The sequence below is a fragment of the Pagrus major genome, chromosome 15 (genome assembly GCF_040436345.1).
Source record: "Pagrus major chromosome 15, Pma_NU_1.0".
Taxonomy (NCBI): Eukaryota; Metazoa; Chordata; class Actinopteri; order Spariformes; family Sparidae; genus Pagrus; species Pagrus major.
This window is the reverse complement of record NC_133229.1, coordinates 31,429,374-31,447,697: the sequence shown is the minus strand read 5'-3', so window position 1 is coordinate 31,447,697 and position 18,324 is coordinate 31,429,374. Positions and strand designations below refer to the sequence as shown.

The 18,324-nt window shown below is 45.6% G+C and overlaps 1 protein-coding gene across 2 annotated transcripts in view; it reads right to left on the bottom strand.

Moving 5' to 3' along the window:
• Nucleotides 1-18,324, bottom strand: part of ninl (ninein-like) — a 33,901-nt gene that overhangs the window by 9,167 nt on the left and 6,410 nt on the right. For both annotated transcript variants that reach the window (XM_073482190.1, XM_073482191.1), the window contains exons 2-14: nt 17,734-17,947; nt 17,539-17,635; nt 15,313-15,515; nt 9,597-9,663; nt 9,089-9,204; nt 8,861-9,007; nt 7,502-7,678; nt 5,017-5,153; nt 3,656-3,796; nt 2,954-3,128; nt 2,513-2,623; nt 1,342-1,428; nt 362-509 (exon numbers count right to left, since the gene is read on the bottom strand). In XM_073482190.1, the coding sequence (XP_073338291.1) occupies nt 362-509; nt 1,342-1,428; nt 2,513-2,623; nt 2,954-3,128; nt 3,656-3,796; nt 5,017-5,153; nt 7,502-7,678; nt 8,861-9,007; nt 9,089-9,204; nt 9,597-9,663; nt 15,313-15,515; nt 17,539-17,635; nt 17,734-17,916 (1,789 nt within the window). In that variant the 5' untranslated portion in view covers nt 17,917-17,947. The remainder of the gene's footprint in view (nt 1-361; nt 510-1,341; nt 1,429-2,512; nt 2,624-2,953; nt 3,129-3,655; nt 3,797-5,016; nt 5,154-7,501; nt 7,679-8,860; nt 9,008-9,088; nt 9,205-9,596; nt 9,664-15,312; nt 15,516-17,538; nt 17,636-17,733; nt 17,948-18,324) is intronic.

Genomic DNA, 18,324 nt, shown 5'->3' with positions numbered 1-18,324 from the left:
TGTGTGTGTGTGTGTGTGTGTGTGTGTGTGTGTGTGCGTGTGTGGGCGTGTCTACAGTTCAAACCTGTTCAGCAGATACTGACTTCCTGTTAAATACCTCTCACTGACAGCTGTTGTTCCTTGAACACTAAACTAACAAAGTGTTGGTCTGAAGTCTCGTCTCATTATTTTCTGCTTCAACAGGAAAAACAACAAACCGTTTCTACGGACAACAAAACAAACAAACAACAACAAATCAATAACAAAGTTCACCAGAGTGAGATGGACTGTAGGTAAGAACAGTTCTGTCCAGCACAGTGTGTTGTAGGTGTGTGTTGTTGTTGTTGTTGTGTGTTGCTGTTGTGTGTTCTCGTTGTGTTACCGGAGTCTGACTCGGCGCTGACGGAGTGTTGTTCGGTCCAGCTCAGCGCGGTGTCGTCTGCTGCAGATCGTCTGGACTTCCTGTCGCTCCTCTGACTCTTCAGCAGCTCCAACTCTGAGCTCAGCTCATCGTTTCTGTCCCGCAGCTCCTGAACGCAGCACACACACACGCACGCACACACACCTTCAATGACAGTGAATTATAACTGCGTGTGTTGAAAGATAATCAAGTTTACACATTTGTCACATCTGCCTTCAGCCCTCGTTCAAATGAAAACATTTTTATGGAAACACTGATCTGAGTTGTGTGTGTTGATCTGAGTCGTGTGTGTTGATCTGAGTCGTGTGTGTTGATCTGAGTCGTGTGTGTTGATCTGAGTCGTGTGTGTTGATCTGAGTCGTGTGTGTTGATCTGAGTCGTGATTAAAAGAAGATTTATCAGAACAATGAGACCACAACAAAGAATATAACCTTTAAAAGTAGAAACTTCATTAACATCAGTGAAGAAAGGAAATAAAGTGGGTCAGTGTTGTGATTCAGATCTTTCATCTCATCAACAAATGTCTGCAGCAGAACATCTGGAACAAACCAGAACATTTAATGTTCCTGCCAGCAGATGTTGTTCATGTTCACCCTGACAGCATCACACACACACACACACACACACACACACACACACACACACACACACACACACACAGGTACATGTGTTCAGGTGTTCTCACCTTGATTTTCTGTTGAACCAGCATGAGGCGTTCAGGTGCACAAACAAAAACAGACATGAAAGCGTCTTCACCTCAGTCAGAACACAAACATGTTTGTGTTGCTTCACTTTACGAAGACAAAAAAATTACAACTAAAGTCAAAGTCCACACACACACACACACACACACAGACACAGACACACACACACACACAGACACAGACACACACACACAGACAGACACAGACAGACACACACACACACACACAGTCTCTTACCCTGCACTGCAGCTCGTAGTCTCTGACGATCTCAGAGAATCTCTCCTCGGGACTCAGACCAGCAGCTGCCGGGTCCAAGCTGCCAAACTGTCAATCAAACACATTATTGATTTAATGTGATCGTCAGTCAGCTGATCAGAAGTCGTCTTCACCAGCTGGAGCGAAGAAGACGAGTCAAAGAACGAACAAAGTCAGAGAGGAAACTGTCATCAATAATTGATCCGATACAAGGAGACGAGTTACCTTACACCCCTGTGTGTGTGTGTCTGTGTGTGTGTCTGTGTCTCTGTGTGTGTGTGTGTCTGTGTGTGTGTCTGTGTGTCTCTGTGTGTGTGTGTTGTTCCATCTTTGTGAGGACTAGTGTTACACATGTTCTGGTCCAGATTCTGAACTGGTTCTGGTTCAGCTCAGTTGGACCAGTATGAGCGGAGGTTTTATTTCTGTCCAGCAGCTGCAGCTTCAGACCATCATGTGTTCTGAGTTGTGTTTGTGCCTGATGAAGTTTAATATTCACTGTTTTTATGTTTCTCACAACTGAAACAGTCAGAAAACAGTCAGAAAACTTTAATCCACGTTTAAACTCGCCTGAAAAATACTGCATGTATAACAAGTCATGTTTCCCTGTTAATCACTTCGTCAATAACAATGCTGCTGAAACGTGTCGTGCATTATGAACAGTCCTACTAAATTAAAGTAATAAATATTATTGAAAACAACATTGAACATAATAAAATATCTTCATGAAACCAGCCTGATTATGTAAATAAACCTGAGCCGCAGCTGTTAATGGATGTTTAGCTGAACAGAACATCTGAGTCACGTCATCATGTGATTCAGATGTGTGTCACAAGTCTCTTTTCTCCAGCAGCTCTGAGGGAAACATCAGCAGCTGGTCTCTGAACGTGTCGTCACCTGTAAACACTCAGAGCAGGCAGGAAATGTGCCACAAAACCAAAACAAGGAGCCAAAAGAGGATAAAAAGCCAGAGACACGTTATCATCCTGACTATAAGCTGTTCTGATTAATTTCAGCAGCTTCACAGACTCTGATCGATGGAGCTGATCAACGTAGTGAAAAGATAAGAGGTGTGTGTGTGTGTGTGTGTGTGTGTGTGTGTGTGTGTGTGTGTGTGTGTGTGTGTGTGTGTGTGTGTGTGTGTGTGTCGCGTCACCTTGTCGTGCAGCAGCTGGTCGACGTCTCTCTGCAGTTTGTTCACTGAACTTTGTGCTTCGGTCAGTTTCAGCTTCACAGCCGTCAGCTCGTCCTCCTGACGACTGTTCTCCTGCACACACACACACACACACACACACACACACACACACACACACACATTAATATTTGTATTTCTGTTCACATGTAGATCACACAACATGAAAACACTGACTGATCAATGTACTTTTTATTTTTTCCCTGGACACTGAAGAGTAACTAGTAACTAAAGCTGTCAGACAAACGTAGTGGAGTAAAAGACGAATGGACTCGTGTTTGAATGATCACGAAGAAAATGTGAAGACGGAGAATTCTTCAATAAACAGGAAGTTTAAATATACAGCTATGAGATAAAGAGTCAGGTGTTGTGGAGCGTGTGCAGGTGTGTGTGATGCGTACTCACCTGTGTGGCGTTGCAGAGCTCCTCCTGAAGCTCCGCCTCCTGCGCTCGGAGCAGCTGCAGCTCGTCCTGTAGCGTGCTGCGCTCCCTGTCCACCAGCTGCAGCAGAGCCTCGCTCTCCTGCTCGGACTGACAGCGCAGAGCCGTCAGCCTATCACGGAAGTCCTGCTCCAGGTCCCTGCCAATCACAGAGCGGCTCGTCAACGACACGGTCGGTCTTTAGCTTTCATTTGACGTCTCGTAACGACTCAAGGATCAAGTTTATGTTTTTATTTACATTATTATTCACTGTTTGAAAAGTCTGTGAAGCTAATGTTAGCTCAGCAGCTAACAGTGTGTCCAGATGTAAACAGTATCAGCTGTTATCAATACATATGATGTCATTATTAAGTACGGACATGTATGTACATCTGAAGTTTGAGCTAAATCATTTTTTCTCTGTAGAAGCCAAAAGATTTAACTTCTCAACAACAACCAACAGCTGATGTTGCAGTTTTTATCTTTTTTTTTCTTTCCATGTAAAAAATAACTATGATCACGTTTGATACAAAGAAAACCAGCATGTGTAACTGTTTATCAGAACCACACAGCTGGTCACATCCTTTTGGTCTAACTGGGAGGACGAGGATAAAGCTCTAGTACATGGACCAGCACATGGACCAGTATATGGACCAGTACATAAACCAGTACATGAAGCAGTCTGACCTGATCCTGCTCTGGTTGAGTGTCTCCATGCTGGCGTGTCGGTCGTCCACCTCTCTGACCAGCTGCAGGTTCCTCTGATCAGCCAGCTCCAGGTCTGCCTTCACCTTGTCCCGCTCCCTGCAGGCCTGTTCTGCCAGCACCCTGACAAAACATTTGATTCTCTTGGGTCAAAGTTTCAAGTCTGTTGCACCTGTAAACACCTGCAAACACCTGCAAACATCTGCAAACACCTGCAAACACCTGTAAACACCTGTAAACATCTGTAAACACCTGTAAACATCTGTAAACACCTGCAAACACCTGTAAACATCTGTAAACACCTGTATCTCAGCTGATCAGAGTTAAAAACACATGTGAAACATTTCCAAGTTCACGCTGGACTCGTTCGTGTCCGATGAACAGATGAATCCTTCAGCACCGGTGTCACTGCAGGCACAGCTCCTCTCCAGCAGGGGGAGCTCTTCAGGTTAAAAATACAGTTCACAATGAGGCCAAAAGTAAGAGGACGCCCCCGTCCACACACACAATGTTCAACTATCACATAAAGTTGGTTTGTTCTGCTGTCCACATACTTTTGACCGTATAGAAAACAGTGAACTGTAACTGAAAACACTGAGTCACTCCAGTGAAACCAGTCTGATACTGGTGAACAACGGTGGTCAGGATGTAATGCCTTGCTCAGCAGCACCACATCTGTGGTTGTTTGTTTAGAGGAGTTAAGGTAATTAAAATGTGACGGTTCATTTATTTGTCATTCCAGAGGGTGAGTTTAGTCTTCATGCTACACAACAGGAAAAAACGATGTAAACAGTGAAGTTGATCTGATTGGCTGGACTGGACCTTTGACCTCCAGGCTGCAGCTGACCCAGCTGGTCTGTGTTGATGGTCAGTGGATGTGACAGGAAATGAGTGCAGGTCAACAGACCGATGCATCAAAGTCTCGACACTGTTCTCATTTACTTTTTCATTCATGTAAATCCTCTTTCTGTTTAGCCTAGCTTAGCACAAAGACTGGAAGCAGGTGGAAGCTGTTAGCTTAGCTGCATCCAACAGAAAATCACCTGCCAACAACTTCAAACGCTCAGACTGACACGTCGTCCCTGTTAACCGACAGGCCATCAATCATCCTGTAGTCAGCTGGGATCAATATATTGTGATCAATATTCAACCCAGATAACATTCTGTCGATCCAGTTCGCAACAGCCTGAGGTAATGCAAACTAGACTACAGCTCATTATCAGAACTGTATCTTACATTAGTTCAGGTCAGATCCAGAACCAGAACTTCAGCTCAAACAGATAAAGTCATCAGAACATAAAGACGTTCTTATCAAACAGCTGATCAAACTGTAGAAAACCTACTGCAGGTGTTGGATCTCGTTCTTGTAGGAGATGAGCGCCGCCTGGTGGATCCCGTTCCCGCTGACCAGCAGCTCGTTGTCCAGAGCCAGAGTCAGGTCGGCCAGACTGAGACGCTCCTCCAGAGGAAAGTCCAGAGTCTGCAGGGACGAGACAACAGAAACAGGCTTAAGTCTTCATTCATTAAATCTGCTGTGAATTAAAACTTCATCACCCTCCGACTGTCTTTTACTTGTTCCTGCTGGTCGTTCAGTCGTTATTTTAACCAGTTTTTATTGAAGAACTGATGAAAACAGATTTATGAGCAGGTTTCAGACGCTGCTGAGACGTTCAAGGACAAATCGAAAAGCCAAAAATAAAGAATGAACGTTAGTTAAAACAGTTTGTTAACGACTGAACACAGTGAAGGAGAAGTATTAAACAAAGGCTGTAACTAATCATCAATTAATCTGTTGATTATTCTCATGATTAATTAATTAATTAATCACTTAGTCTATGAAATGTGAAAGTCTAGCGAATAAAAAACACATTCTCACTTTTAAGACGCTGGAACCAACAAATGTTTCACATTTTTTAACCCAAAAATAACAAAACAGAAAAGATCAATCAAACATCAGCAAAGTTGGTAATTCATTTCGTTTTGATCAATGAATCAATGAATCAGTGAATCAACGAATCAGTGAATCAATGAATCAGTGAATCGTTGCAGCTGTATGTGAAACTAAACACAGTTAATAGATTCACATTATAAACCAACTAACAAGTAAAAGGACGATTAGTTAGTTTTTCTCCTGATTATTGATGTCACTGTTGTTAGCATGCTAACACACTAACATTTAGCAATTAGTCTGATTAGCAGACTAATGTTCTGACATGCTAACATACCACATGCTAAAATCTAAACATGCTACATGTAGGTGAATGTTAGCATGTTAGCATGTTAGTGGAGTGTGAATATATGTTTGTTTGTTTCCTGGTTTGTTGTGAACGTTACAGCTCCATGTGAGTGTTAGCGACGCTGCTCATGCTAACTGAGTGTTTCTGCAGCAGACACATTCTTCTACAATGATTCTCATAACTTGAGTTTCAAAACAGTTTAATTCTGAAGTCCAGTCTTGGCTTCAGTTTGGGGGAAACCCTGAACCTCAGAGCAGAAACCACAGAAGTGATGAAGCTGCAGCTCAGTGAGATAAAGACCGAGTGGTTCATCGTTCAATCATGGAAATACCACAAAGAGGAGGAGGACGAGGAGGACGAGGAGGAGGAAGAGGAGGAGGAGGAGGAGGAGGACGAGGAAGAGGAGGAGGAGGAGGAGGAGGAGGAGGAGGAGGAGGAGGAGGAGGAGGAGGAGGAGGAGGAGGAGGAGGGCTTGTTTGTGTCTGTTTGTCAATTGATTCATTTTCTTATAAAGAAAACATCAAGTCTGAATAAAAACTGGAAAAGAAAGGAAAGTAGGAAACTAGAAGAGAGATTTAACACATCAGAACTGTTCTGGTCCATATCGGATGATGACATGAAGTGGGTCCGACGTGTGTTTAATCAAACCTGATCACTTGGATGAAAGTGAGACGTGATTTATTCTGGGATCAGGCTGTTGATTCTTGATGATCAGCGCTGAATGTTTGAATATCAAAAGTTTGGCAGACCGATCAATTAAAGACACATGATCGTCTCAGTCACAGAGAAAGAGACAAACGTCTACATGAATCAGATTTACACAACAAAAACTGACCAAACTGTCTCCTTTTACACTCATCGGGTACCAGAACTCTAGTTTCTGGATCAACTGGGACCAGATCTTGGTTCTGTTCTGATTAAAACCCTCAAAGACTCAGACAGCCTCCAACAGACAAAGATATCTGTTGATCTAAAATGTTTAATAACCTTGTAACCTCCGGTCCTCTCCATGTTTTCTGGTATCACACACGTCTTGTTTGGACCTTCAGGGCCTCCGTAGTGAACATGATGACATCATCACATTCTGCAGCACCGATTCATCAGGACCTCAGGTAGTTTGTTCCTCTGGCTGTAGTTGTTCAGTTGATCATTATTGTCTCTGTTCTCATTTAAAAACGTTTCCATCTCCTTTCTTTTTTAATCTGCACGATCACTAAATGAAACTCAGGATTAAACCTGAAGTTCATCTTTTTAAGTCTGAGCTCACAGGAAAAACACAAAATCTTACCTGGTGTTTTTTAAAAATTCTGGTAAATTCATCCATTGTCAGACAAAGCAAATACAAAATCTGGACTTTAAATGAGCCGGACTGAAACTTCAGGTTCTCCTGAATCAAATGAAGTCTGACAGCTGACGTCTGACTGACGGATCAGAGGAGGAACGAGATAAAAACAGTCAGTCGGTCAGAAACTGTTCTCGGTCTCGGAGGGTTAAAGCTTCTCCTCCACAGTCACAGGTTATATCATCACAGTCTGAGACGTTGGAGACAGAGGATGTCTCTTTAAACCACCTGGTTCTGGTGTGTACTGACCTGCAGAATGTCCCGGCTGTTCCTGATGCCCTCCTCGGTCCAGAGGGCGATGACCTTCTCGGGGCTGCTGCATCCTGAGCCGTCGTCCAGCCGGCTGAGGACCCTCTGACCCACTGTGGCCGTCAGCAGGGAGGGCGAGGTGGAGCGAGCCGAGCGCTCGTCTGACGCCGCCTGAGACTGCATGGACGAGCAGAACCGGAGTCAGACGTTAGTCCACATTCAGACCTGAAGGAGTTCTGCTCCACACTGGAACAGAGGAGCTTAAAACAGCAGGAATGAGCAGATTTCTCAGGAGTCTAATAAACTCTGCCTCTGTTGTAAGATTTAATCTGGATTAGCTTCCTCTGCCTCAGAGACGTGGGACAAACAGCCCACAAACACCGGATCAGAGCTAGAACAGAAATATTACATGACATCAGTGGAGTCATATTAAATGTGGCATGACACAATAATTTTAATGAAAAGGATGATTTATATCTAATAATCTTGTTTAACATGAAGCCTCTGTGAGGAAGCTGTCCTCAGCTGAAGGTCAGCGCTGATGTTTGTCACCTCTTCAGACATGATGTCAGATTGAATCACCTGTGTGTAGCAGGAGGAGCTGCTGTGAGCCACCGTCCTCTCTGTCTTCACCCACTGTAACAAACCGCAGCCTGAGATCAGACCGGACGTGCAGTACATGATGAGGTCTACCTGTCTGTGTGGACTACCTGCTACCTGTCCTGCGGCACCTGACTGGACTGACGACTGTCAGCTGCAGCTCAGCCTCCTGATTGGAGCTGCTGCTTGTAGGTGGAAAGGTGGCGCTGTGTTCAGGGGCTGCTCGTAAACTCAGAAACTCTTTGCAGTTGTAAATGATGTCGAAGTTCAGCTGTGTATCTGACGAACAGTTTGATTTGACTGGAATTTATATTATTTGATTGATTTTAAGAGACTAAATATGATCTGAAACTTCGGTTCATGTTTGATATCAGAGGTTTGTATTAAATGGAAATAATTCCTCCAAACAAGAACTTGAAAAATACTGTTTACTATCAGCTGATTATCAACACCGTGAACAAACATCACATCTATTGTGTTTTATAAGGCTAACATCAACGCTAGCTTCTCCAACAGGCTAACATCAACGCTAGCTTCTCCAGCAGGCTAACATCAACGCTAGCTTCTCCAGCAGGCTAACATCAACGCTAGCTTCTCCAGCAGGCTAACATCAACGCTAGCTTCTCCAACAGGCTAACATCAACGCTAGCTTCTCCAGCAGGCTAACATCAACGCTAGCTTCTCCAGCAGGCTAACATTACTGTTAGCTTCTCCAGCAGGCTAACATCACTGTTGGTCTGCTGTGTGTGTGTGTCTGACCCTGTGTGGCGCCCTCTGCAGGTCAGCTGATCGTACAGGTGTGGAGCAGGTGATGGGGGCGGAGCCTCGCAGAACCTTCTGGAAGTCCCTGATGCTGACTCGTCCGTCCAGGTCGGCGTCGAGCTTCCTGAGCAGCAGCTGCAGCTCCTGTGTGAAGGTTGATCGTCATTAATAATAATCATCTTCCTCATGTGTTTGTCCTGCTGCAGGTGGTGGGCGGGGTCTCACCTCTGTGCTGAGCTGCTGCAGGCCCAGGTGATCACACACTGCCCTCAGGACGTCTCCACCTCCTCCACCTCCTCCAACGACTCCAAGCTCCACCTCCTCCTCCTCCTGCTGAGGACCTGCAGACACACACAGATTAAAATCGATCAGCTGGAGACGACTGATAGAAATGTGTCGCCTCACACACCAGAAACTCAAACCACTAGACTACAAGATGATGTCACTCCCAGAAATTGATTGACAACAGTTAATATATCACCTGGAAACTATGAAAGACACTATCCAGTTGCATTATGGGTAATGTAAGATCTTGTTCAACACACGCTAGAAACTACACCTATCACAATTTTCCTTATTATCTAAGTGAAATACGAGATTGCTGGAGTTACATTGAACTGTGTAACTCTGTGTGTGTGTGTGTGTGTGTGTGTGTGTGTGTGTGTGTGTGTGTGTGTTCACAGTAAAACGAGTGGAAAAGAAGAATAAAGTCCAAAGTAAACATTGGAGGTACCTTTAGACTGAAAGTCTGGCTGCATGCTCTCCTTCTGACTTCCTGCCTCCTCGTCAGACTTCAGGCTCTGCAGAGAAAACATGGAGCTCAGTGACCGCCAAACTGTGTGTGTGTGTGTGTCTGTGTGTGTGTCTGTGTCTGTGTGTGTCTGTGTGTCTGTGTGTGTGTCTGTGTGTGTGTGTGTCTGTGTGTGTGTGTTAACCAGTCCGTTAAACTAGTTTGAACTAACAGTGTTATGAAAGGGTGTGTGCAGCATGGACGAGAGGATGCTGGGAGAAAATTATGGAAACTGTGTGTGTGTGTGTGTGTGTGTGTGTGTGTGTGTGTGTGTGTGTCTGTGTGTGTGTGTCTGTGTGTGTGTGTGTGCAGCAATGCCAACAAACCAAACAGTGATCAGAAGGAATTCCTGAGCGGTCATTACTTCTGCTAGACTGAACATATTGTATGTGTGTGTTCTCATTGTGTGTGTGTGTGTGTGTGTGTGTGTGTGTGTGTGTGTGTGTGTGTGTGTTCAGTGTATAGAGCCAGTTGTCACGCTAAAGAGCTTAGCATGTTGAACCCGTCTCTCTGTGGGAAACTGAACCTGTGACTTTTCTCTCACAGCAGATTTTCTTAAATTAACATAAAAAATTAAAAACACTCAGCAGGAGGAAGTAATCAGATACTTTACTGCAGTAAAAGTACTAATACCACCCTGTACAAGTACTCTGTTAAAGTCCTGCGTTGAAAATGTTCTGTCAGTGAGTGTGTGTGTGTGTGTGTGTGTGTGTGTGTGTGTGTGTGTGTCCCAGAGGAAACACTGGGTGAACATTAGTATTAAATATTGAACAGTGTTGTGTAACTGTTCTCACTCTGAACCTCTCAGCCGAGTCCATTCATCCAACTCTAAACCTGCTCATCATGTCATCGGTTCAACACGAAGAAGAAGGTGTGCAGGTGTGCAGCTGGTTCAGGTGTGCAGCTGGTTCAGGTGGTCCAGCTGGTTCAGGTGGTCCAGGTGGTTCAGGTGGTTCAGCTGGTTCAGGTGGTTCAGGTGGTCCAGGTGGTCCAGGTGGTTCAGGTGTGCAGCTGGTTCAGCTGGTTCAGCTGGTTCAGGTGGTCCAGGTGGTCCAGGTGGTCCAGGTGTGCAGCTGGTTCAGGTGGTCCAGGTGGTTCAGCTGGTTCAGCTGGTTCAGGTGGTCCAGGTGGTCCAGGTGGTTCAGGTGTGCAGCTGGTTCAGCTGGTTCAGGTGGTCCAGGTGGTCCAGGTGGTTCAGGTGGCCCAGGTGTGCAGCTGGTTCAGCTGGTTCAGGTGGTCCAGGTGGTCCAGGTGGTTCAGGTGTGCAGCTGGTTCAGCTGGTTCAGCTGGTTCAGGTGGTCCAGGTGGTCCAGGTGTGCAGCTGGTTCAGCTGGTTCAGGTGGTCCAGGTGGTCCAGGTGGTTCAGGTGTGCAGCTGGTTCAGCTGGTTCAGCTGGTTCAGGTGGTCCAGGTGGTCCAGGTGTGCAGCTGGTTCAGCTGGTTCAGGTGGTCCAGGTGGTCCAGGTGGTTCAGGTGTGCAGCTGGTCCAGCTGGTTCAGGTGGTCCAGCTGGTTCAGGTGGTCCAGGTGGAGTTTAAAACTCTCTGCACGTCTCTGAACTTTTATTCTGAGTGTTCTTCATTTGACCAAAAAGGTAAAAGGTCCATTTATTTGTCATTTTGCAAAACTGGTTTCAGCTCTTTTATGCTTCAGAGAAGAAAAACTACAGAAAATAAAATAAAGTATCTTGTGCAGCGAATCTGAGTCTCCTGGAGGAGCTGCTCTTTTTCTCTGCTGGGCGGCAGCAGAACAAACAGGAAGCAGTTTCAGATGTTTTAATTTTCTACAGATAGGAAATAAGATCATATTCATGAGTTCTTGCGTGGATTTCCTCACAGCCTGAGACTCAACAGTAACTTTGAACAGTGTCAGTTTTTGGTTGCTGCCATTTCGGTCTCCTTCTATTCTGAGTCGCTCGCTGAGCAGCGACATTTCAGCTTCATGAAGAAAATGTGACGGAAAAGAAAAAGAAGAATCTTATTGGGAACAACAACCAAACAAAAACCAAGCTGTGTGACCTGTGAACACACACAGCTGTCTCTGCTGTGTGTAGTCGCGGTGTGTGTCTCTGCTGTGTGTAGTCGTGGTGTGTGTAGTCGTGGTGTGTGTCTCTGCTGTGTGTAGTCATGGTGTGTGTCTCTGCTGTGTGTAGTCGTGGTGTGTGTCTCTGCTGTGTGTAGTCACGGTGTGTGTCTCTGCTGTGTGTAGTCGTGGTGTGTATCTGGTTTAAGCAGATGAATTATTAAGCTGCAGCAGCATCCAGCACAGTCAGCCTACATCTGTCACACTGTGTTCAGCTGCTGACACGAGGAGACCACACACACACACACACACACACACACACACACACACACGTTTCAACACGTGTGTTTCAGTAACGGTCTTCTGTCTGTTACACATCTGTTTTAATGTTTACCTGCTCAAAGTGTCATTTTAATAATAAATTAAAAACAGTTTGACGGCTGAATCTCGAGCTGAAACAGTTTCCACGTCACGCTGCTGCATGAAGAACAACACACCTTCTGTTTTCATCCTGTAAAGACTCACTGTAACAATAATCATGATTATTGTGTGACACCATTTAACTGTGGTATTTTCTGAGATGGTTGTCGTACAGTGAAACTCTACTCACCACCTGTGTGATGTCATCAGGACGGACACATCAGGCTGTGTTGAGTTGAAAGAAGAAGAAGTGACGGTGAGCTCAGTGACTCTGGTCTTCAGAGGAGAAGACACCGAGTCGACTGACGTTTTATCAGAGGAATCGTCATATTTCAGTCTTTTAGCTGCGTCACTGGTCTCAGATCAGTTCAGGAGAAACAGCAGGACGGCTGTAAACTTCACAGACTGAGTCTCAGAGCGACCACAGACCACAAACTGAAGCAGAGGCAGTGTGACTCTGCTGCTCCGGTGACGAATGTTACTGAAGTCGACTGAACTGCTTTTGAACCAGACAGCAGTACAACCTCCTCTACCTCTGACCTCTGACCTCTGAGGTCGACTCTCAGCCTGTCAGCAGCTCAACAGGAGAGATGCTCTGTGGTGAAGCTCTGAGATTTATAACTGATCTCAGTCCAGAGCAGGACGCTGCAGGACGCTGCAGGACGCTGCAGGACGCTGCAGGACGCTGCAGGACGCTGCAGGACACTGCACTCTGACGTGTCTGACTGTGAAGACACCTGATGTTTCAGTTTCATGTTAAACAGGTTTTACAGGTGAAACATGAAACTCATGTCGGCTGATTCAGGATTTTAATATGAAGCTGAACCAGAATAAAGAAACAAACAGTCAAACTTCGTATTGAACAGACAAATCTGTTGAGTTTCACTTCAACATGTTTAAAGGTCATCCAAACATTCATCCAAACATTCATCCTTTCATCCGTCAGCAGGAACTGGATCAGAACATGTAAAGAATCCACCCTGTAGTCAGTAAGAGATCTGACTGTGGCCCAAACATTGGACAGACAGACGCTGCCATAAAAACAACCACAACCTCCGTCTGCCTTCATCCTGTAGGCAGCATCTGTGTGTGTGTGTGTGCGTGTGTGTGTGTGTGTGTGTGTGCGTGTGTGTGTGTGTGTGTCTGTGTGTGTCTGTGTGTGTGTGTGTGTGTGTGTCTGTGTGTGTGTGTGTGTGTGTGTCTCTAAGCCCTTTATGTAACTGAATAAATGCTGCAAAATGTGAAGTATTTACAGAGATTTCAGCTGCTGGACCCGATGAAATCCACTGTGACGACTGGGCGAGAGACACCCACATGCAGCAGAGAGAGAGAGTTACTGTATTTAATCTGACAGAGTCGAGTTACATAAAAACTCTTCAATATTTAAAGAGAGACAGTGAAGTGGAGCCAGTGTGATGTAACAGCGGAAACACAGTGAGGAGCTGATCACACAATCATTCATCACAACAACTGATGCAAAATATCTGCAAGACTCAAACCTGAGAGAGTAAAAGATTATTTAAAATCATTTAAAATCAAGTCCTCATATATAAAAGCGTTGTTATGATGTCGGGGAGGACGACTGTGTTTCCCTGCAGCTCGTCTCCTCAGGTTGTACATCAGACGGATCAGCTGACATCATTAAAGCTACAATCATCTTTGATGCAAAGCTAAAAATAATCATTCTGTTTATGGAGTTTAGTCAGAAAGTATGAACATCCTGAATAAACCAAATAAACTTTAACTGATATAACAACAACACAGTCTGAACAAAAAATAGTCCAGATTCTCCCATTTAATCAGGCTGATATATATCTTGCATCTGTAATTTAAATGTGTCATTAATCAATATTTGAGTAAACTGAAGTATCATATTGATATTAAAGGACTCAGATCGGCATCAGGACCAATAAACCTCGATCAGGACATTTATACTGATGAACCACTGATGATGATGATGATGATGATGATGATGGTGATCAGCTGCTGAGAGGACACTGTGTCTTGAAGGAGCTCAAACAGCAGCTCAGCAGCTTCTTTTCCTCAAAAACAAAAGTGAAAACTGTCCCACAGAAACTCTGATGCATCTCTGATCCACAGCCAGACCAGCAGCAGCGTCTGCCAGCAGCCACATTCCTCACAATCCCACTTCCTGAAAAACCTCCAACGCCCCCAAAACCACCAAACCTCCCCCAGCCGACTCCTCCCTCCCCTCCCCCTCCTCCCCCCTCAGGTATTCACAGAGAAACTGCAGCCGAGCAGCAGAATCACAGCACGTCTGGATATCTGAGCCGGACCTCACCCAGCAGCACAAAGACACACAATGAGCCTCATTCACACAAAGACACAGTTAACACAAGAATAAGGTCTGAATGTTTGATCACAGCCAGCAGCAGAGAGGTCAGAGGTCACAGCATCATGAAGGAAACAAACAGAAACATGATGAAGGTTTCTGCAGGTTTTACATGTTAAACTGTGGAGAGAAGTCAGAGTGTCTGTGTGACGAGCTGGACTTCACGAATCCTTCAGTCAGAACATAAAGTCCGTCCTCAGCTCTCAGGACTCGATTCAAACCAGTGATTTACTGAATCAGGTTCAAACTAAACAAAAGACTTTAACGTGTAAATCTGTCGCTAGGAAACATCTGCAGCTCCGTCCAATCAAGAGCAATCAGCTGTGTAAACAGGAAGTCAGCGTAGCATCACAAGCTGGCTGAACTTCCAAAACAGTTTTAGAGACTCAAAGATAAATCTTACAATGTGTTGGTCTGCAGGCACAGAGACACAGTTTATAATGAGAGAAATACATCTGACTGTGCTAAACTGTCATCACATCACTATTATTAAACCTGTCGGCCATCAGAAGCAGCAATATTTCTGTTTTTTGTGGAACACCATTTCCCACAATCCCACAGACCATCGCAGGTTAAAGGTCATGAGCTCGACAGCACAAGAGACCATGAATCAGTAGCTTCTACGCAGCTGGTTCAGAAAAACAACAGAGAGACCGTGTTTATCTTCTGTACTCACTCTGACGATCTGTAACACAAAGTACACTTTTACTTTCCCTGTTTGTGTGACTGCAGAAGAAAAGAAACAAGAAAATAAAAAAGCAGCAGCAAGTTAAACCTCAAAATGTTTTCTTTCTCCGGAGCAACAAGAACAAAGTTTCTGTGAGTTAAAAAAGAGACACGAGGACGACGTGAAGCGACCGTCTCACCTCAACACTCTCCAGAGACGTCGACCGCCTCAGTTTGGCCCTGCGGACGCCGGACGGTGACGAGTCTGTGGCTTCGGTTCTGGATGGCGGCGAGTCCTCAGAGTCCCCGGTCAGCGCGGCGTCAGGTTTACTGTCGGGACGAGAGCGACGGCCGTAACGCTTCGTCCCCTTCACGAACTTAGGCTTCACTTCCTCTGGAACAACTGGAGAGACAGACAGACAGTCAGACAGACAGACAGACAGACAGTCAGACAGACAGACAGTCAGACAGACAGTCAGACAGTCAGACAGTCAGTCAGACAGACAGTCAGACAGACAGACAGACAGTCAGACAGTCAGACAGTCAGGCAGACAGACAGTCAGTCAGACAGACAGACAGTCAGACAGACAGACAGACAGACAGACAGACAGTCAGTCAGACAGACAGTCAGTCAGGCAGACAGACAGACAGTCAGTCAGACAGACAGACAGACAGACAGTCAGACAGACAGTCAGACAGACAGACAGACAGGCAGACAGTCAGACAGACAGACAGTCAGTCAGGCAGACAGACAGTCAGACAGACAGACAGTCAGTCAGGCAGACAGTCAGTCAGACAGGCGGACAGACAGTCAGACAGACAGACAGTCAGACAGACAGACAGACAGTCAGACAGACAGTCAGACAGACAGGCGGACAGACAGTCAGACAGTCAGACAGACAGACAGGCGGACAGACAGTCAGTCAGACAGACAGGCAGACAGTCAGACAGGCAGACAGTCAGACAGACAGGCAGACAGTCAGACAGACAGACAGACAGACAGTCAGTCAGACAGGTAGACAGTCAGACAGACAGACAGACAGTCAGACAGACAGTCAGTCAGTCAGACAGTCAGACATACAGACAGACAGGCAGACAGGTAGACAGACAGACAGACAGTCAGACAGTCAGACAGACAGACAGACAGTCAGACAGACAGGTAGACAGTCAGTCAGACAGGTAGACAGACAGACAGTCAGACATACAGACAAACAGGCAGACAGACAGACAGGCAGACAGTCAGTCAGACAGGTAGACAGACAGACAGACAGTCAGACAGTCAGACAGACAGACAGACAGTCAGACAGACAGGTAGACAGTCAGACAGTCAGTCAGACAGGCAGACAGACAGACAGTCAGACAGGCAGACAGGTTGTATGTAGGTCAGTGAAGCTGCAGAGTCACTGTGGACTCTGAGCCAGAACCAAGAAGCAAATTAAAGGCTGGAGCCAGAATGTGTCACAGAGGAATCCTCTGCAGCAGCACCAGGACTTTACCCAGACTGAGACCAGACACCAGAACACAGCTCGCTCTGACACACTGAGACGTTCTGGACCTGCAGGAAATACAACTCCGATCACAGTCTGACTTGGTGGATGAACTGCCCCTTTAAACCAGATTCTAACTGCAGTGTTTACTTTTCCAACCGTCACATCTCGAACATGAATCACTGACACAACAAAGAGTCCCTGAACGCACCAACAGGAGCAGATTTTTCAAAAGTCTCTGTTTTGTTTTTTAGACAAAAATATAAGTAAAGAGACTTTAAATCTAAAAACCGATCGGGAATGAAAAGTAAACCTGATTGGCTGAAAAGCTAAAAGTCCATGTGACACCAGACGGATCAACACAGATCCACCAGAACTGATAATTGTTGACATCTGCACCATCACCAGAAACGACATTCTGATGTTTTACTGGCAGAGGGTGGAGCTCACACACACACACACACACACACACACACACACACACACACAGATACATAAATAGCTTCAGTACAGTGTAATAAGCAGTCCTCCTCCTCCTCCTCCTCCTCCTCCTCCTCCATCATGTACGCAGCTCTGCCACCACAACCTCTGTCTCCAGCGTCCGGGCTCTCATACTGCCGACATATATACGGTACAGCAGCAGCAGCAAATACTGTACTCACTATATACCTAAATATACAGTTTCTCCATGAACACAGGGATTAAATAAGTCTTATTATATATTTTAATTTGTCTTGGACCCAAAAACAACAACACTGAACACAGTCTGACTTCCTGTCTGAGGCTCTCAGCTCGCTGGTTCCTGCTGAAGACGTAAATCTTTAAAAACTCTAAAAACTTCAGTGGTGGATTCATCTTTTGTTTGTTTGTGACACCAGGACGATGTGTGTGTGTGTGTGTGTGTGTGTGTGTGTGTGTGTGTGTGTGTGTGTGTGTCACCTGGCTCCAGGTAGCTGCTGTCGTCCTCTGACGTGCTGAAGTCCAGAGAGCGAGACAGAACGGCCACGAAGCCTTCTTTAAACTCCTCGAAGTTCACCTGAGGGAGGAACACACAGTACTCAAGTACTACATCTGAGTACTTTTACTCTGCCAGCAGTGTGTGTGTGTGTGTGTGTTGATTTGTGTGTGTGTTACCCTGGCGTATGGTCTCTCTCCCAGCAGTGTGTCCAGCAGCAGAGGCAGGTGAGCGTCCAGCTGCAGTTTTCGGCACAGCGCCGTCAGCTCGTCTCGGTCCAGGAAGCCGGTGGCCGTGGTGTCGCAGCTGTCGAACTCGGCCCTCAGCTGGGCGACGTAGCGGCTGTGCTCCGCCTCCTCCATCACTTCACATCACGCTGCGACAGCAACACACCTGGAGAGGACGAAACACGGAGGTACTGATGAGGAACATGACTGAATTTATGTGATATAACATGAGATTCACGCTGCGACTGACAATTATTCTCATTATCGATTAATCTGCTGATTATTAGTCGTGTAAACTTCTCATCACATCATCTTCAAATTTCTTCTCCTGCAGCGCCTTCGTAACCAAACAGTTACTGCACATGACACATAAACACAACGTCACAGGTTTGATATCCGTTGACAGTCTTCTTTACTTCTTCTCTCCTGTTTCATATCAGCATCTCCTCTCAATCTGTCCAGCGACGCATGAAAAACACCAGAATGTCTCAATTTCTTCTTAAGTCCGACCAAACAGTCCAAAACCCAAAGACTCTTCACTTA